We start from the raw sequence: 21,401 nt of genomic DNA, 5'->3' as shown, positions 1-21,401 counted from the left end.
TATACGGAAGTCGTTCAGAAACTACCAAATTCTGTATTCCACATGCTATAAAACAGACACATTGACTCGCGAAGGAACGAACAAAGGGAGTCCCGTGACGCCAGGTAGCCGGCCGTCAACCAGCCCTCCTGAGTGTGGAGCGGCGTGTCTGGGGAAACAAACTTGTACTCACACACTGGCTCTTTACCGCCTTGGCAAGTGTCTAGGATTAATCAGTTCTATATTATTCTTGTTTAAGTTAATAGATTCCACTGTTTTCTCCAATATATCATTTAGTTGCCCCTCACAGTTATAGATACGTGTGGAGGTGGTGGTGTGGCGCAGATAGTAATCCCTAGCGACCCCCAAATAAACTTCGTGACCGTAAATGAGGTCGCGACCTGTAGTTTGGGGATCCGTCGTGCCCCCAGGGAGTGACAGTGTGTCCGGGTGTCGAGCTACACTAATGAGGCTCACCTGTGAACTGTATACTTAACTTACCTGCAGTGTTTATGTATTTACCAGCCGCACACAACAAACATTTCTTCTTTTCTTTTATTTGTTAAGATATATTAAAAAAAAATTAGTTTCTCATTTTTTTTATATTGTCAGCGCAGGTTAAGAGAAATCTGACATAAATTACCTCGAGCTGGTGATGGTGTATTGTTTTAACTTGTTTAGATGAATCAAGTCGACAAGGAAGTAAAATTCATATTTTTTTTAAAACCGTGAAAAAAATAAATAATGATGTGGATTATGAAGATTTTCTGTTAATTATTCACATTAAAGTCAACATCAAACTCCATTTAACAAGATATAATAATTTTTCGATATAAAACGTTGATAAAGGAAGTGTTATATGATTTACAGTAGTTAGACCGTAAAAGAAATAGTGTGTGACAGACAATCGGCGGAACAAAGGAAATTACAGCCACATACACACGGCCTGAGTGTGAGACTTGAGCGGTCTGGGAAGTTCCTAGAACCCGCCTGTGGTAATACAAACACAGGTCCGGTCAACAGGAGTTCCAGGTAGCAGGGAAAAGGTGGTAACTCTTGGCACAGTACATTTAGATTTTTCTTTCTTTTAGCAGACAAGGTAGGACGATGTTAACTAAATTTTACATCATTCCTATAACTTTCTGATCGTTTTGGAGCCGAGAAACTGTCTATGTGCTTGGGGGGATGAGGCTGGCTATGTTCCTTTGTCTTCATCCATAACAACTGGGTGTAAATATTAAGCATAAATAATGAGGGGGCATTAGAAAACAGATCAGTTAATGACAGGGAGACCTTAGTCACCTCACGGTCACTCACCTGTCTGCCCGGGGAGAGAGAAAGTTTGGGAACTCCAGGTAGACACAGAGAGAGAGAGAGAGAGAGATCACGTCCGTCTAACTACCTCCATTGTTGCGTAATTCAGGGTAACAACTTACACTGACCCCCATCATAAGAAAATAAGGAGTCTGCAATAGGCCGGTTGGCCTGTGCATGGCAGCTCCTGTCAGAGTTACTACCACTCTCTATCATCCATGAATCTATCTAGCCTCCTTTTGAAACTTTCCAGCGTTCCAGCACTTACTACAAAGTTGTTAAGCTTGTTCCACTCGTCCACCACCCTATTTGTGAACCAGTTTCTTCCTATCTCCCTCCTAAACCTGAACTTATCCAACTTGAATATTATAAGAACTTTATCTATATCCCCTTTATTGATTCCTTTCACCCACTTAAACACTTCTATCATATCTCCCCGCACTCTTCGTCTTTCTAGGGAATGCAAGTTCAGTTTCTTTAACCTATCCTGATATGGAAGGTTTCTAAGTCCCGGAATCATTTTTGTCATTCTTCGCTGCACCGACTCTAGTGAATTTATATCCATTCTATAATAGGGGCACCAGAACTGAACCGTATCGTTGTCTACACCTACGCTGACCCCCATCATCGTTGTCTACACCAACACTGACCTCCCATCATCGTTGTCTACACTGACCTCCCATCATCGTTGTCTACACCTACACTGACCTCCCATCATCGTTGTCTACACCTACACTGACCCCCCCACTCCCCTTAAAAATATGTGAGATTGAAACAAACAAAATTAAAACCCATTTCCATGGGTATTTTGTTTGAAGTTGAACACATCCAAACTGTTTACATCCCCCTCCGTCTTCACCTCCTTGGGATTGTCACCTGCATCTTCACAGCATTTAAAAGATTTTAGTGGAATTATAGAATGTCTTATATGTCTAGTGATTTTGGTTCTGTTTACTCAGTTGCTCACGCCATAATAAAGTTTTGAATATTTAAATACTGTTTGTCGTTATGGTAAATCTTGAGTTTATTATTGGCTGTAATACTTTATCTTCGAGGAAGAGATTTTGTGAGTGTTGGCGACCACACAAAGCTTTCTCCATCATCTCTAGTTAGTTGGTTACAGGATTGTGTGGAATATGAGGCTCAATGACACCACGGTAAATCTGGGCTTGATTCCTCTTGACACTTGTACATTAATGTAAACTCTTGGTTAAAGCTTCGTTCAAAGACCATCTGTTTCTCCTCAGTGTCCCAACTACGAGTAAAAAGTGGAGAGCATCTGCTGTTACTTGGGATCGTTTAGTCGTAACAATACTTGTTTTAATATGTACAGCAGTGGTCCCCCAACGGTGTATTATAAAATTGTGAAGTATTTGGGATTCTTTGTAAGAGTGAAATTAATGTAAATATGAAATAACTTGATATAAATGTCGTGGACAGGACGTGTGTATTTACCCCCAGACCGGGCCCAGAGAGAGCCAGCCTTCTCACTGGGGTAAATACACACGTCCTGTCCAAGAGTAAATGTAAAAATTATGCAATTGGTAACGGTTAGACGTGTAAAACTGCAAATAACTGTACAGTATATACGAGATTTTTGTTTCTTGAATGTAGATCCAAAGTTGTGGCGCCCTCCACTATATTTACAATGACAAATGTGGCCCAAAGCCTTTAAGAGGTTGGGGACCACGAATGTACAGGGTATATACAAGAACCGACTGACATAACAAATATAAACCTTGACCTTGGGTGTGCCCCCCCCCCCCTACTCGGGAAGCTCTCCTGCCCTACTGGAGGACGTGACGTCAAGAGCTTTGTTTGTTTTGCCTTCGACACGGTCGTCAGGATTAATGTGACTTGTAGTTTAGATTTTGTGAGAGATATGTGTGTGTGTGTGTGTGTGTGTGTGTGTCAGGTTCGGTCGTGCAGGAGTCACTCTGTGGTAAGTTTGTGTGCAAGTTAAGTGAGACATATCTAGAAGCATCCTGCTAAGCGAATGATAATAAGGAAGTCATTCTGTGCTAACTGACAATAAGTACGCTGGTCAAGAGACCCTCCCCTGTTGGCGTGTAAGATCGTCCATTGCTTGAACTGATGACACGTGCATGTTGCTTGGGGTTCACATATTGACTTGCTGATGTAGATGTCATCCTCTTTCTTTCATCCATAGTCCCAAGAGGGATTTTGTAGCTCAACACCTCCGGGAAGCATTATAGTATATTTACAGAACTTTAAATGTTGTGGTAGCTGTCTTTTATATATTTTGTGATCCAGCTCAGCAATAATCTTTAGCCTAGTTAACAAGGCTAGGGTTGTTTAGGGAACTATTTGTGAGAAAGGGATAACACATTGTCCAGATGAGAAGCGAGTGTGTAAGTTAATCACGTTATATAAACCAAACATTCTCCTCCTCTCCCGTTGACCTGTTCCACACCTTTCCACTCACATCAGTTCATACTTCTTCCCTGAGCTATATCACACCTTCCTACCTTTGTGTTTCCGTTGGTCCACACTCTTACACCCACGGTGACACACGTCTATTGGTAAATATATTGTTTATTGTTGTAATAGACAATGGAGAGGCGACATTTTAACAAGTGTTTTTTCTTCCTTGCCAGACCCAACGTGTGTGTGGACAGGGAGGAGATTGATGAAGGGGAGGCAGAGGAAACCGAAGATGAAGGCATATCCCAGTCCCCCTCTGGCTCCTCCTTCATCTTCTCCTTCGGCAACATGGAGGTAACATCTTGTACTGAGATGAGAGACAAGTACACCTGCACCTCCAAGTGAGTAATATCTTAGTTTACTTCTCGTCAACAGATTCGTTTGTTTATCATTCATGTTGTCTGCTGAGGCCTGAGGGATCACAGATTAGACACCCTGTATACCTAACCCCCATGGTACAGTCGCCTGCACTTATACCTGGTACAATGGTTGGCATCTTTTGTGAGACGTGGCAACTCTGTGTTTGTTTACATCTCTTTAAAAGTCCCAGAATGGCCCAAAGGAATCTCACAATAGCCAGACGAGCGATACTATATAAGCCAGCCACCATATGAGGTACAGGTGCAGGTGACTGTACCATTAGAGTGTTTAATCGTCGGGTGATATAAGCTCGGGGTGTCCAATCTTCGTGTGCGGGTTCAGTCACAATGCTTTTGTATTAAATGGTCATTCTATGGCCATCTTCCTTCTCCCTATTGTATGGTCATCTTCCTTCTCCTTATTGTGTGGCCATCATGATACTTCCCTATTGTATGGCCATCTTCCTTCTCCTTATTGTTTGGCCATCTTCCTTCTCCTTATTGTATGGCCATCATGATACTTCCCTATTGTATGGCCATCTTCCTTCTCCTTATTGTTTGGCCATCTTCCTTCTCCTTATTGTTTGGCCATCTTCCTTCTCCTTATTGTATGGCCATCATGATACTTCCCTATTGTATGGCCATCTTCCTTCTCCTTATTGTTTGGCCATCTTCCTTCTCCTTATTGTATGGCCATCTTCCTTCTCCCTATTGTATGGCCATCATGCTGCTTCCTTATTGTATGGCCATCTTCCTTCTCCCTATTGTATGGCCATCATTCTACTTCCTTATTGTATGGCCATCTTCCTTCTCCCTATTGTATGGCCATCATTCTACTTCCTTATTGTATGGCCATCTCCCTCTTCTTGGTCTTCCTCTCACATTTTTACAATTTTCTTTACATCTTATATATCTGAAGGAAGACAAATTGCCTAAGCAAGTATTGAGCTACAGACTAAGTAGTGGAGAGATACAAAACTACACAAATGTTTAAAAAAAATGTTAAGAATACAGGAGAGTAAATGAATGTTTCAGTGTTGGTAGTTAAGGAAGAAAGGTTTATGAGTAAAGGTAGAATATGTAAGTGTATTTGTGTTCAGAAGTTTTGTTAACAGTTTTTCTAATTACAAAAAGCCAAATACTGCAGCACTAAATGTATCTTGGAGGTTAAGGTAAAAAGCTGTGTGTTTTTTTATTAGTTTTCCATGATGTGATGATATATTATTAATGTGTGCTGTAATATATTTCCAGGAGTTCACGCCGCGGCCTCCACAAGACGGTGGTGGTGACATACCAGTGTTGTCACAGCTATGTCAGGGAGGGCTCAGCGTGTACCAAAGGTGAGGAGAGAGAATACAGTATTGTTGTGAGTTCACCAGAAGAAAGTGGAGGTCAGTGTAGGATGAAGGGGAAATAGTATTATTGAAAAAGGAGGCTTTTGTTGTTAAAGGGGAGCATGATACCATTGCCCACAAGTTTGAATTGATGCAAAGATTAATTAAATTGTTCCCTATAATGATATTTAACAATAAAAGTCAAGATTTTATCATAGTTAGTTTGATATTTTAAGAGTAATTACTATAGTAGATGATATATAGAAGTGCATAGTGAGGAAGAAGATTATGAGTGGAGGGAGGACAAGCCCCCCTCCTGTAGTGGAACTTTTAGGAACAAGAGAAGTCAAGTAACTACCTATTCCTGTGATGCTTACGTTAGCTAGATATTCTTTATGAAATTCATCAAAAAAGAAAGTTAAGTTTATTGAGACTGGAATGTGTTTACTGTATGTATTGTGTTACATGAATAGTTAATTTTAAGTTCATTTCTCTTATGTAAATTTTTTATACCCATATTATAAGTTCATGGCTTTAAATTGACTTCTCCAGTTGAGCTGCATGATCTGCCAGAGATACTACAGGAGATTGGGACAACAGACTTCCTCTCTCTGACAAAAGCACTTGGGATGGATGAGATGCTCAAGGAGAACATCACTATGTTTGTCCCCACTAATGAAGCCATGCAGGAGTACACAGCTGACCTAGAGGCAGAGGTTAGTTATGGTCGTTTGTAGAGTCTGTAGATCAGTTGATGGTGCAGTACTGAGGACTCCAGACCAGCTCAGTTCTGGTGTGTGAGACAGTGCAGGTGTGTGAGGTACTGGGACCCTTGGCTGTGTGTGCGAGACAATGCAGGTGTGAGTGTGAGGTACTGGGACCCTTGGCTGTGTGTGAGACAATGCAGGTGTGAGTGTGAGGTACTGGGACCCTTGGCTGTGTGTGAGACAATGCAGGTGTGTGTTTGAGGTACTAGGACTCTGCTGTGTTAAAACAGGTGACACCTTGTTTTCATGTGTAGTAACTGTATTACATTTGAACTCTTTTAAATGTTTCTACCGTCTTATACAAAGGAAAATATAATGAAGGAAGACAGTGTGACTAAAGAATTATGGAGAAGCTTAAAAACTGGTCATGGTGTAGACTGATTTTATATTAGGACAATCTTTCAGGACAAATATCCCTTACAACAGCACCAGTACCCCACTGACCTGGTGACTAAGAACAGAAAGCTGGCAATATTAATGATTCCAAGGACTGATTTGTTAAGTCAGAACTCTTAGAGTCCTAATGTTTATTCAGTTGAAATTTGCTTTTGTTTCTAATGAATTTTAGATATAAGAAGTTGGGATAGTTTGAAATAATGAATCTGCTCTTCGGAGTGGGTAGAGGATATGAAAATACTGTAGGTACAATATACTACAGGAAATGCTCTGTAAATGAAAGAGTAGATAACATGATGGTAGCATTCTGAATAGGAGTGCAGTAGTGATGTGACTTCTGCCCCAGGAGTATTGGCAAGGAATCCTCTGCTGTATATTCCTTGAACATACGATTGGTGACCTTACGGCCAATTTTTTTCAACATTCTGGGCAGCAAGTCCAAAGAGGAATTCCGATTGTCAGGTTAAGTTTTAGCAACCTGACAAATGAATTCGTCAAACTCCATTAGCAACTTGTACATTTGGGTTATCATTTAGTAACCATAATGCTACAACTCGGGAAGGTTGGTAGGCCTGGGCAAGATAAACGTAAACAAATCAGCTTGATCTGTGGCGCCAAATTTGAATGCTAAAGTGCGAGTGATGGTTGTAAAGCTTCTTTTTTAAGAGAAGGCAACTTACTTGACTGAAACACAAAAGAGAACACTAAAAGACTGATGAAAGAGCTCACAGAACTGTATTGTACTGTACTGCTTTTCCTCTTGATGGAAAATATAACTTTTTATGGTTTCACTGTTCCTTTAGTTCTTGAAAGACATTTAGATTATTATTTCAGTCTATTTTGTGGAATAATTTCTCATGTGCTGTGATACTGTTCATTTATTATATACTGTACTCCAACTTGAGATAATTACTGTCCTTCGCTGGCCTTGAAATGCATTAGATACAGTATACAGTACAGTATATTCTAAGTGACATCCATTTAGAATTATTCTATTTCTTGTCACCCATGGAAATAAGGTGTGCCGTTAGAAACCACTGTAAATAAGTACATAACTATTGTAGTTCAGAACCTAAATACAAGAAAAACCCCAATGTATTGTTCACAAACACCTTTAATCGACCTAACTACTGTAAATTAGTACGGTACCTAGTTACTGTAATTTAGCAGCTGTCACATTAATTGTATTACACTATATTAATTTAGTTTGTACATTAAACATAATTATTTTTTAATTAAGAAAATTTTTGCAGTACTGTACTGTACATGTAATTACTGAATGTGAAAAAGTAACACTTACAGCACTGTGGGTGAAGAGTGAAGCATGGTAGGTGACAGAGGCACGGTAGGTGATGCAGGTGGCCAGATATGCCGAGATTTTCCCAGATCATTTTACATATATCCCGAGTCACACAAATACATTCTGAGAATACAGGTACATCCATGCCGAGTTATATGAAATTATGAGTTATCGAATGCCGAGTTGTCAAAGGATTACTGGTCATTTTTCATGGTTTCTCATTAATATTACAATTATATATTTTTGTGGTTTTATAAGTTAATGATATTTCAGGCATGATTTAATATACAAGTACAGTAGTGTCTTATCACTAATCAATTATGACACTTTTTCCAACCCTGATTATAGGTTAAGTTTGAACATTTCCTCTAAGAAAAATTTTATGTAACTTACCCTAAGCTAACCTAACCTACTGTAAGCACCACCGGAACAACAACCCAAGCAGTTAAATGTACCCACACACGAACGGCCATCTTTGTAAACTTTCAGGTTACAGTACTTATTATTATCCCTAATGCCTAAAATAATTTCAGTAATGATAGCGAGTATTACCTGTAGGAGTTTAACCAGTGTATGATCCTGCATTTAACTCGTGTATTGTATAAATTCCAGAATGAATTGGACAACGCCCTTAATGAGGATCGTTCTTTTAATGAAGTATACATCCGTCGCCGCCGCTCTGCTGACACCCAGAGTATTGTTATGTCTCACATGACTAAGGGTATTTACTATGCTAGTGATCTCCATGATGAACAGGTGAGACAAGTAGTAGATCTTATGTTGATATATCTGATAGGAGATTAAGTGAATCACTAACTATGAGAAAGTACAGGTATACTGTACAGTATTGTGTGTGTGAGGCAGAGAGTGTTCAGTGTTCATAAATAAATGGTTGATTGAGTGAGATACTTTATTATGTTATTCAGATTGAATCATCATTATATTATACAGTGCTCAACCTTTTTAATTGTGAACCCTGATCCTTAATCAGTATGTAAAGTAGTACCTTTTTTATGATATTTGAACAAAATCCATGGTATGACCCCAAGTACCAAAATGCAAGGTACAGTATTGTACTGTATTAGGTCAGGCAAATTTTTTATGTCAAATGACATTTTTGGGGAAGTGAAAACTAATGTGTGTATATATTAGCCCCCCAAGCACAGGTCGAACAACCCACAACGGGGCTTAGGGGGCAAAAAAATAAGAAGAGTAGAAATTAAAAATATAAAAGAAAAAGGTTATATTGTATTAATCTACACCACAAAGATTGTCTATATTTTTAAGAAAATGTATATAAAGGTGATTTAAAACTTATGGGCACAGTGTAATTGACATTTTAAATACAGTACTGTACAGAGAAACTTTACTATAATGGACTTTTCTCCATATAGTCCATTAAATAGACGTTTCACATAAACATGCTATAGATGGTTATTTTTTTAGCTACTGTGTAATGTTTCTTCTCTTTTTATGTACAGTACTCTACAATACTCGGAGGCACATACCAGTCTAACATTAATGAACATAATAGTGTACAGATAGTTACCAGGGAGAGTAAGGTGCCTGATCATGTGTCACTGGACTAGGTCAGGGTCATTGTTTCTGCCATTGAAATTCTGGGTTTGCACATTCTATGTAAAAAATAATTCAGATATGTCCTCATTCTATTTTACTGAAACTGAGGTGTTCCAGGCTAATATCTTAACACTCATCCCTGCCTTTGTCTGTCAAGGAAGGGTCACTGGTGCCTTCATCTGTTCCACTCTCTCCTGTTCCTGCTTTTAACTATTGCATCTCTCTTGTCAAGGTCCTCCACAGCATGGTTGACAACTCCACTCTGAGGATCAACACCTACAGCACCAACCCACCAGCGGCCACAGTTAACTGTGCCAGACTTGTTAGTGTCAACCAATACGCCACTAATGGAGTTGTTCACACCATTGACAGTGTACTCGAGCCCGTCACCAAGAGCCTGGCTGATCTTATCAGTTCAAACCCTCAGTTATCAGTTCTCAAGAGATGTAAGTATTTTTCCTTGTTTAATAAATATACTAACATGTTATCTAAGTGTCCCTGACAATAATTCATTTATGATTTTCGGAAATTTTATGGTTTGGTTTATGAATTTTTGTGTCATTATTCTATCCACAGTGGTAAGCAAGGCTAACCTCTTGACAAAGCTGCGAGAGCCCGGCCAGTTGACTGTATTTGCTCCCTCTGATGCTGCCTTCCAAACCTTGCCTGAGTCTGTCCTTGAGGCTCTTATTGAGGGCAGTTCATGTCTGGACTGTGAGTGTTATATACAGTATTCAGTACTGTACATGAAAACTTTCTTTAGCCATTTAATACCTAGTGTTCTTGGATGGGATTGTTTTTTGTGAACCTTCTGTATGAGTGAGAGTTTATTGCTCATCTAATCTGTGTGTTGGTATTTTGTTCATTGTTTATGAGTTACTCACCATCAGCTGGACCTTTCTTTTTAGTTTTTTATGCATGAAATTTTGTTTCAATATTTTTTTTATTACTATTTATCAAAAGAGACTTGTGTATTTCTGACTTAAAGAATTCTGAGGTTCTACTACAGAGAATATAGATGAAAATTCAAACTAATATGTGTACAGTATTATTAGAATTTATTAGTGTTGCCAAGTGCTTTATCTGAAGAATTTGTCCATCAGTCATTCTTAAATTTATTGTATTTTGTCATCTTCCTTTTATGCACTTTTTTTTTTGTTTCCCAACAGCTGTGGTGAAGAACCATATCCTGCCCAATGTGATCTGTTCTGCAGCAGTCCAGGGCAAGGCTCGCACAGTCAACTTGCTTGATAAATACCTTCTTCTGGAGAAAAGTGAAGATGACAAGGTGTTCATAGAGGATGCCCAGGTTGTGGTCAGGGACATAGTTGGTACCAATGGTGTCCTTCACATCATTGATAGTCCTCTTATGCCCCAGGAAGGTAGGTTATAGTTAAAGTTACTTACTGAAGAATATATCATTCATTAGGTCTGCTGTAGTGTTCTTGCTTATAAATATACCATTATGCTGAGCCTTTAATGTCTTAAACTATTAGTTTGTCCATTATCAGCTTTTTGTGGATTTATACATGTACAGTAAAGTCATAAATTATTTTGTATCGAATGTCTTTCGAATTAGAGTTTTTGAAGGTTATGTTTTGATGAAGAAGATGTTCCTCTCTCTCGTCTCATAAATGGATATGCATTTCAAATGTATTTAAGAACGCAATACCACTACAGGAACAGACCCATGGAACTGGATCTGAGAAAACCAGAGCTTCTCAAAGACTGGACATTTTATAGTTAATTTTTCTTCCCTGGGTACAAATTTTTCTTTCCACACACTCACACAAACTACTTCCTTACTGAGGTCTAATGTTTGGTCTGGTTGAAGGCATTGACTTGTTCCACAATTATGGGTTGATGAATAATGTAAAGAGAAACAGTTTGACTAGAATTTTTTTTTAAAATATTAAATAATTTGGTGACTTCAGGAAGGATATGAATTTTTTTCATAACAGTACAGTGGGGTATGCTATAACGAATCTAATTGGTTCTAGAACCTCGTTCGTTATAGCATTCGTTCGTTATAGGATTAATCCGTCCCAGGCCCCTAAGTACAACCACTTAACACTGAAAATTTTCTGTGGAAAATGTAAAAAATACAGTACTTTATCTTACCTTAGTGTTGTTTAGCATGCAGGTACCCCTAAACACTGGCACAGCGCGATCACTTCCACTGGGAGTCTTGGCTTTAAGGTCCTTAAACAATTGTTTGGCCTTCTCACAAATTATAGCTTCACTAATGCTATCACCTGCCATTTCTTTCTCCTTTATCCACACTAAGAGTAAATTTTCCATCTCTTCAATCACATTACACCTTGCTTTGCTAAGTCTAAAGATTCCCTTAGCCACTTGCACAGTTTTCAACTCCTCTTTATTCTTCAAAATCGTACATATAGTCGATTTAGCCATCCCATATTCATCACTAAGTTTCGCAATGCTTCTTCCATCCTCACGTTTCTTTATGATTTCTTTCTTAGTTTTAAGGGTTATTAGCTTTCTCACTCGCTTTGGACAATTCAATGTTACAATTGTATACTTGTATAACAAAATAGTTATACAAATAACACGAATTTCCACATCAAAAGACGAAATTTCAACAATAACAGTGGTGCACTGGCTACACAATGAGACAAAGATGGCGCCTGACACTCTTGTTGTGAGCTGCTGTACAACAATATTCATGCGCCAGGCGACATAGTCCGGTATTCATCCGCGTTCGTTGTAGGAGTTGCGTTCGTTATAGCATTCTCAATTTTATAGGTAAAACCGTTCGTTATAGCATACCCCACTGTACTGGTTGTTGCTGTACATGACAACTAAACATGTAAAAATAATGTCTTGAGATAATTACTGTTATATAAGATAGTATAGTAGTAGATGCTAATGTGTTTGGTACATATTTTCACATACCCTAATTTGTTACCAGAGTGTAAATACTGTGTTCCCATCATCTGTTATGAAAGTCATCCTAAGTTTCCTAACATAAATTGTATCGTAAACCCATACCATATACACAAGGTGGAATTCATAAAAGACCATCACAGTTACATTAGTGTGGGAAAATATTGATTTATTGTCTTTGAAACAAACTCTTTCTTCACCCTCAGCAAAGCCAGTAATCGAAGTGCTGGAGGGTCATAACCTAACCAGGTTCTTGGACCTTCTTGAACAAGCAGGACTGATGGATGAACTTTCAGAACTGACAGATGTTACTGTTTTTGCCCCAAGCAACAGAGCTTTTGAGGAAATGCCAACAGAAGTCCTGGATGATCTTACGGTAAATTATATGATGAACATACACTGTATAGAGGTCGGTGTGTTCTGGTACCTGTAGTAGGTCTGAGCAGTGAGAGAGAGAGAGATCATAAACACACAGAGACAAAGTACATCGGTGAGTCAACATTGTATACACAGTGAAAAGTTTCCATAGACAGATCAACCATAGGACTGTTTGTTTAAGAGTTATGTTCAGTATTGTATAGATGTTGCTATATCTTAATATTTGTCAGAGGAGTATTTTATGGAATGAGTTGAAGCTGGATAATGGGACACCTTGCTGCTGGCTATTCACACAACAGGACACATTGACACAGGCCTGATATATTATGGAACCCTTAAAGCTGGTTGGTGACATAGGAGGTTACTGATTTAGCTTTGTACAGATTAAAGTGCTCCATGTTCCCAAGTGAAGATATCTTGTTAAGGTGCACACTTGCATCCCCTGAGTGTCTTCATTACCAGAGTTCCATTGTAGTTAACAGATGATTCTCGACTGTACTGATATATATGATTTAACTTTTGAGTTTTTTCTTTCTTGGTGAATTTAAGAATAACTGAACAATCTACCTTTATCTGATACTTGTTTGATTTGAGATTTAATTTGGTATATTATTTCAGTTTTATAGAGTAAGAGAATTTATGATTTTGTTCACCACTTACAGAGTAATTACACTAAACTGAGAAATATTCTGAGCTACCACATGGCCACACCTTCCCTGCAAGCTGAGGACATCGCTAATGACCACATAGCCACTACTCGGGCTGGTCAGCCACTTAGGATCAATCTGTACTCTCGGGTAAGTTACAAATGGCACATCGAGAAGTACGGTGATTCTTTCTGAAGGCTTTTGGTTTAGAGAGATAATATTTGACTTAGGTGTACACTAACTGGGGAATTGAGTCTGATACCCATTTCCTGAGTGGGAGGACCCTGAAAGAGACATGTCTTTCTCAACATATAGCCACCTTATCATGTTCCCTGAGTACAGTGGCAGTGCTTTGATATTGCTTTCATTCCATCAATTACCAGAGAGAAAATGGTCCCCAAATGGTATAGATGTTGTCATTCAAGGCCACAAGATTGAAGGACTTGTAAAATGTCAACCTGGCACATAATTTCCACCTCCAATTGATTGTAGAAAATGGCTTTCCAGGAGTGAACCTGCCATCAGGGCTTCTGCCATGCCAGATTTAGCCACTATTATTCCACACTGTAGGGAGGGGGGTGGGAAGCTGAACTGTGCTTGCCTTCAATTACAAAAAGGGATTTCAGGAATAGTCCTCCGTTTATGATATTATTCCACCATTTGTGATGTATAGCACAGGCTTTATGGGAAAACCCATGACAAGCTAGATAAATCATGGAAGGAGAGGGAGGATAGTACACCCAAAGTAGCTTGGAAGTATTGGAGGTAAACATCTGGAAGGCTTATTGACTGTAAATACTTCTCAATACCTTTAAGGTAAACAAGTGGTTAAGACATTTAGTCTAGCTGAATATGTTTAATAACCCTCCTGATCATTCTCAATACAGTATATGCACTTTAGAATTATTAGATTAGAGCAGTGATTCAAAATGGGAGAACTTTAAATTACCTTGTACAGTATTCTTTGGATTGGAGTGTTTAACTCTTTAAGATTACCAAGCTGATCGTTGAATATTATTTGTTTGGTTTTTAACTAGTCAAGTATCACTTCAATACCAGGTACATGCATCAGTCATGCATAACCATACCAATACAATGGCAGTCAGCTCCGTACATTAGTGGCTTATTTACCTTATGTATAACACTGTTCAAAAGTGATCAGGGTTTCTTGGTGTTTTGTCATGATTCACATTTTTTACCTTTCATTAATGGCATCTCAATATAATGCATCTGAAAACAGTTTGACCTTTTGGTTTTGTTAACTTCTCTTCTTCACCAAGTGTCAGGTTGCATGCTGGTTGGCCAATATTTGTTATTAATGTACTTAACTGTTTCTATTTGCTTCATTAATATTTTTACTCGGTTTCATGAGTTTCAAAATGAAAATGTAAGTATGCTTGGAGTATGTAGTACAGGTATCCTTAATTATTTTACCCTGAGGCCCATTTTCCCATGATGTAGATACAGGTATTAAATTTGTCGAATACAATTCCTATCTTTTGCATTCTCCCACCATTGCTGCTTGCTGAGTGTGAGGACAGCCTTGGGACTCTGCCTGTTGTTCAGAGCTCTTCTTTCCTGTGGTAGTTATGCAATACTCAGGAGAGAGGTGAGACACGCACAACCCCAGCCCCTTCTTATAGAAACTGTACTTGAGTACATCCAGGATAACACACAAACACCAAAACTGACTGTGGCGAGTAATTAGCAATGCAAAAGTGATTAAAAATTTCCAGTAATCATTTAGGCAAGATAATCCAAATATTGAATTGTGGATGACAGATCTTAATCAGCATGTTCAGGTTTACAAATACTGTACAGTGGTCCCTCGGTTAACGAGCGCCTCGGTTAACGAGAATTCGGTTAACGAGTTACCTTCCATAAGATTCTTAACTTCGGTTAACGAGCAATCCCTCAATTAACGAGTTTCTTACGAGCTGACCTCAACATGTTTTCTCTTGCATTTGATGGTCCACCAGCTGTAGTATTAGTCTGCCAATACAGTAATCGGTTCTACGGCTTATATTCCTTACCATTTTAGTAAATATCAAGAAGTTAATACTATTCAAAAATTTTAAAAGTTTAATATTAAATTTTTTAGTCATTTTAACAGTTATTGAACATAATTGCAGGTAAAGAAACTAGTTTCTGGCACGCCATCCAGCCTAGCAACACACGAAACAGGCGTTAGTCTCTCTCTCTTTTCAGTGGAGGTAACATCTTGCTTGAGACTCTCTTCAATTAAATGCTTTTTTTCTGTTTCCAAGCAAATTATTGGTCATTTTGAAATTTATTTTACATGTTGACAATATTTAATGCAGTGCAGTGTTGATTTAAAGAAAATAATCTTGAATTACACCAAAAGAACTCAAATTTTATGGGTGAAATGGCGCCAAGGGGTGACTTCTCTTCCACCCAAATGCCTTCTCTTCTCCCTTCTCCTCCACCCCCATTCTAATTCCCATCATCATCCAGGAGCCTTGTACATACACACTTCAAAGTAAGTGTACTTTTCTACCCTTTTTGTTGAATTTAGGCAATTTTCGGTGAGCTGGAACCAATTACCCAAAAACCCATTGAAACAATGGTTTCGGTTAACGAGTTTTTCGGTTAACAAGCAACCTTCTTGAACTGATTGTGCTCGTTAACCGAGGGACCACTGTATTGAGTTTTTGAACAAAATCGATGAAATCAAGATTATGGATGAAAAAACTTTTTCTCTCAGAATTGGAATTTAAAGTGTATAATTACCTTCTCTTTTTACCAAGCCCAAAGAATGATTAGTATTAGATGGTGGAAACAGTTCTTGAAATGTTGTGTGTCTTCTACATTTTTTGTACACTGCATATTAACTTTTCTTGACACTTCCAGTCCCCACTTCTTGCTGGCGTTCTTGGAAACGGCAACCGGCACCATGTTCGTCTGACAGCTGGGTGCAGTCGTGTGACCACCCTGGACTCCCGGGCATGTGGTGCGGTAGTTCACGTGGTGGAGAAAATGTTAAAGATGCCCAAGAACAGTGTAATGCAGCACCTGGAGGAAGACGAAGACTTCTCTATCTTCACATCAATGTTGAAGGTATTATTGTCATCGGTAGATTTATTTACTTTAATTTTAATTTTCATCAATTGTTTACTTAAAGATGACTGTGAATATCCCTCTTTTTCATGGTATGAAAGCTTCTCCCACAGATACAAATTTGGATCCCTTCAAATATTCAAATCGCGAATCCACCAGTAATCGGCTGGGGTGGCCACATCCCCCTAGCCCTCCCTACCAGGTTGAGGTGTGAGCTATGTAATGGTGATTTTTGAACTTGTAATTAGTTTATATGTTCAGTTACATAGCTACACACTATCCTACGTATGGTTGGATGGATATATGAATGATGAGGCACACCCCATTTCAGTAGGGAATATTTAGGAAAATCTTTTTTGTGTATGGTGTTTCCTCCTGTAGCCACAGTTTTCTTAAAATAATATATACAGTACCAGTAAATGTGAGGAATAAATAAAATAATACCAATAAATAAGTTACAACCAAAAATATTGTAATTGCCAAACCAGTAAATAATTTGAAAGCCATTTGCATACACTCCCAGCTTCACCATAGCAACATAGGCCCGCAGAGATGCTTCTTCTGCTGACTTCAGAGCAACACTCCCTCCTCCTGCTCCTCACTGAGTCAACTAACTCGTGTGCAATGAAATGTATATTCCCTTTGTGTTTGTCCTTATGACAATTATTTCTTTTACTTTTTTCATAATATGTATGTAGGATGGTGTGTGCACGTAATGAGTAAAAATAAATGAAGAAAGTTACGTATATCTACCTGAAAATAAGAGTTGAAAAACAACCATAACACCTCACAGCTTGGTCCATTAGTCTGGTGGTTACAGTGGTGAGTCTAACCTGGCACAATGCTGCCAACGGTGTTTACAGATGCAAGTATGAAAAAATTTAAATGTAAATCTTGATTCGTATCAGGTATTTGTAGACTTAAAAATAAATGTTGCAGGCATGACATTAATAGATTGTAATGCTTGTAAGAGTTCAGAAATGGTTACTGCTTACTGGTAGCTACCTTTGAAGAGTTGGGTGTCTGCCGTACGGACGTTAATCTTCTCGGGTTATCATCATCAGTACAGTAGTTATAAATCCATCTTTTTTTATATACAATAAATATTTTTTTAATTAATTATAAATAATAGTGTTTAAGTCAGCAATAAAATATTTTTAATTCTGGAGTTGGGTTATGTAGAATTTAGCCTACTGGAGACATCAATTGGGGGATTCATTAGCTTTTGAGAGACTGCAATTTTGCATATAGGAAGTAGCCTGATTTTTTTAGCCATTTTTCAGTAAAAAAAGTGTGCCCTGTATACCATAAAATACGGTATACAGTGAACCCTCAAAGATTAGGACCAAGTAAATCCAGATTTCAGAAAATTCGGAAAAAATTAGGGAGTTCTGGGGGCTAAGAAAGAGCAAAGATCATCTTAGGCCCGTGTAACTAAGATGTCAGCATGCAGGACACAGGTGACCAAGGCGGGAAACATTAACAGAGTTGTCAATTGTTATTTCTTATTATATTATCGTAGGTAAATGCATGGTTTATATAATTTGTTTATCACTGTGCCCATCACCGTTTTCAAATTAGACTACAATATATGTATTTCTCCCATACCTATTTCGATCGTACGCCTGGCAACGGGAGCGAGTGAATGACTACTAGTTAGAGCATTGTCTGTTCCTGTAACTCATCTCCTCACTCCCTGCCATATTTCACTGGATTTAATGTTGTTATTAGTGTTCACTGATACAGTATAATAGTGATTAATCATGGCATTGGGCCAAGCTATGACGTGTTATGGTTGATTTTCAACTTGTATTTTTGGGTAGATATACATAACTATAGTAAGGTCAAAAACATAAGGGAATAAACATTTCTTTGTGTGTTAAGAGCAGGAAGGGAAGCATTGTTTGAGGTTGGCAGAAGCAGCATCCCCAGCTGGGCTGTGTTGCTATGGCGAGTCTTTAAGTCACGTAGCCAGTGTCTATGCAAATGGCAGTTACCGTATGTTAACCATTCACTTAGCTTTTTCTTAATGGTTTTAGCTTTCATATTTTCATCTAGATAGTATTTTATTAATGGTTTTAATGTGTTGAAAGGCAATAAATTATAGTAGCTGTGTATTATTTTTCATTAGGTAGGTTTTATGTAGTTCGTAAACTGAATTCATGTTTTTTGGGTTATGATATTGGAGTTTTCTTGTCATTGGGGAACCAAACCCTATTTTTTCCATATGTTCTTTTATTTGCTATACGAAAATTCACTTAACGAATGATTTTTCAGGAATCTAACCCATTCATATAGTTGTACATTAGTTGTTTTATGTCACTTAAGGATGTATACCGGTACTTGTATAATACAGGGTACTTATTCATTATCTGCTGCACCTACTTAGGCTTTTGTATTCTTCCAACAGGACACTGGACTCAATGAAACGCTAAGTGGTGAAGGACCATTCACTGTCCTCGCTCCCTCTGACCATGTTTTCCGAACACTTCCTGAATTGGAACTAAGAAAAATATTGGAAGATAAAGAACTACAGGAGGCTCTCATCAAGCAGCATGTGCTGAAAGGTAAGGCATCAAAGAGGAAACATTTGACAAGTATAAGGGTATTGTAGGCCTGGGCCCAGCAATAAATGTGCTATATATATATATATCCCTGTGAGCCTCCCACCCATCACCACCATCTCACACACACACGTGTGTGTGTGTGTGTGTGTATGTACACACGTGTGTAAACTAACTTTAATGTCTAAACTTAAATAATTGTTTAAAAATGGAATGCATAATTTTATTTTAAACTCTTAAGAACTTCCAGAACATTAAACTTCCTGTTCCAAATATTTATTATTTTCTGGGTATGACTGTTTCTGGCTTGCTTGTGTGTAAAAAACCTGATACTTGCAGAACATGTGTGTTGTGCTGGCATCAACCCCAGCACTTGGCTCTTCATGGACCACAAGCGACCCCTGGATGGTCCTCCACTTCACGTTCGCCGCATCAACTCTGGACGCCTCATGGCAGGTCGCGCTCGTATAACTCACTGCTCTGCACCTACGCTGAATGGCCTGGTCCACACTGTCAATCAACTCCTTGTTAATGTCAACCCCTACCAGCAGCCAGATCTCAGTGAGCGTGTCGACAGACCAATTTTTTCAGCACCTGGGCTTGAAATTCTCTTTGGCTAATCTCAAACTAGATGACCTTGAGAGAAGTTGATCTTATATAGGGTGGAGGATAGCTGTTTGAAGCCTGATTATATACAGTATAATATTCCAGCATAAAGCTTCATTTATATCATGTTATTTACATGTCTGTAGACAAGTTTGTTATTTGTTTCTTTTACATTATGTATTATGACATACCAGTGCTAAGATAAACCCTATTTTAGCAAACTTATTATAGGAATATCTATATTAGTATGTAAGATATAAAGAATACCTTAAATTGTTACTTAATATCACACTTTATCTTGATAAGTTTGTGAAAAATTACAATTTATTTATCAATAATAAAGACAATAAAACTTGGACATTATGCAGTATAATGGTAGTTATTAGCTATACAGTAAGGTACTACATGTAGATGAGAAAACTGGTTATTTCATATTTTTTGTAGTTTGTGTGCAGCTTTTCAGTGAAACGTATATTTATTGTCAGTGATTTTGTGATGATCCGCATTTTTTTTTTTGTATGAATATCCATACATACAGTATATACAGTACAGGTATCTTAAGTATCGAAGGTTCAGAAATTATAGTATCGATATGTAAGGTCTACTGTATGACATACTAGCAGTACAGAACGAAAGAACAATATGAATTCAGACTTATTATTGATCATAACTTGATTGGAATATTGCATTGAAGACTTATTTGATCATACTGATATAAAGAAATGTATTTACTGTATTCCCCACAGTCTTACATTGGGTATTAAAAATACTTTACACATAAAGTGCATGGCCTGTGTTAGTTGTTCCACATCATGCAGTACAGCAGTGCCTTAGTCAACATACTAGCTTATTTATTTATCTGAATATTTTACCACCGACGTCACAGGATCTTCAAAAAAGACCTTTTGTTATGTAATCTTAAGTATTAAGTATTCTTAAATTAATGGTATGTAAACTCCGTATCATAATAAAATTTAACTACAATATATTACATAGGTTTTATTATAAAGAACTGCCAAACAGTGAGGTTAAATGGGGAAAAAAAATTATTGAAAAAGAGCCGCTGCTGTTCCAGCTCCATAGTCTACTTTCCTTCCTCCGAGTTCGTTGGGAAGACAGGAGAACAAATTCTTGCTGACACGAACTGCAGGAGCATCGAGGTTGCCATTATCCACGAACAACTACGTTGGACTGGCCATGTTATATCAGGTTTACAACAATGGATGTCCACCGTATGCAATGCTACATATGCCCTTTGCAAAATCAGGTGTTCATAGTGAGGTAAACAACAGCAAACATGTCATAATAGTGGATTATGACATTTATGAATGGTGCAACATGAGGTGTGGAATATTAGTTCTGCAACATGATGTACTCAACATGTGTGCTGTAAGATCCTTGGACTGCTGCAGCATGGGGTCATCCAACACATCAAGAGGAAGTATTATTCAGTAGCTTGTGAAGCAGAGGTGACCTCCCGAGGACCCCAACCAATGAACCTTATACAGGTACACACACACACACACACAGAAAACTAGACATGATTATCATATTGTAACAATGAACGTATGAACATCAATAATAAAATAATAGAATAGTGGTGATTAAGATAATTCCAAAAATACTGTATCTTTATTGTAAGATACACAGGAGTATGTGTTTGTGTGTTGACAGGTACAGGGGGCTCTCTACGTGCTGCTGGTGGGTCTCTCGCTCTGCTCTCTCTTATAACTGAGCTGCTGTGGCACA

At 38.2% G+C, this 21,401-nt stretch overlaps 1 protein-coding gene across 1 annotated transcript in view; it reads left to right on the top strand.

The window, feature by feature from the left end:
• LOC121878889 (transforming growth factor-beta-induced protein ig-h3-like) overlaps nt 1-20,640 on the top strand; it is a 40,427-nt gene extending 19,787 nt beyond the window's left edge. Inside the window, exons 6-17 of the mRNA XM_042385324.1 lie at nt 3,912-4,079; nt 5,349-5,437; nt 5,984-6,147; nt 8,507-8,650; nt 9,705-9,918; nt 10,049-10,186; nt 10,642-10,854; nt 12,586-12,755; nt 13,420-13,554; nt 16,276-16,482; nt 18,893-19,049; nt 19,386-20,640. Coding sequence (XP_042241258.1) covers nt 3,912-4,079; nt 5,349-5,437; nt 5,984-6,147; nt 8,507-8,650; nt 9,705-9,918; nt 10,049-10,186; nt 10,642-10,854; nt 12,586-12,755; nt 13,420-13,554; nt 16,276-16,482; nt 18,893-19,049; nt 19,386-19,666 — 2,080 coding nt within the window. The 3' untranslated portion in view covers nt 19,667-20,640. The remainder of the gene's footprint in view (nt 1-3,911; nt 4,080-5,348; nt 5,438-5,983; nt 6,148-8,506; nt 8,651-9,704; nt 9,919-10,048; nt 10,187-10,641; nt 10,855-12,585; nt 12,756-13,419; nt 13,555-16,275; nt 16,483-18,892; nt 19,050-19,385) is intronic.
• The last annotated feature ends 761 nt before the right edge of the window (nt 20,641-21,401 follow it).

The sequence above is a fragment of the Homarus americanus genome, unplaced genomic scaffold (assembly GCF_018991925.1).
Source record: "Homarus americanus isolate GMGI-L3 unplaced genomic scaffold, GMGI_Hamer_2.0 scaffold24057, whole genome shotgun sequence".
Lineage (NCBI taxonomy): Eukaryota > Metazoa > Arthropoda > Malacostraca > Decapoda > Nephropidae > Homarus > Homarus americanus.
Note: the sequence above shows the minus strand (reverse complement) of the source record. Positions and strands in the feature narration are given on the sequence as shown.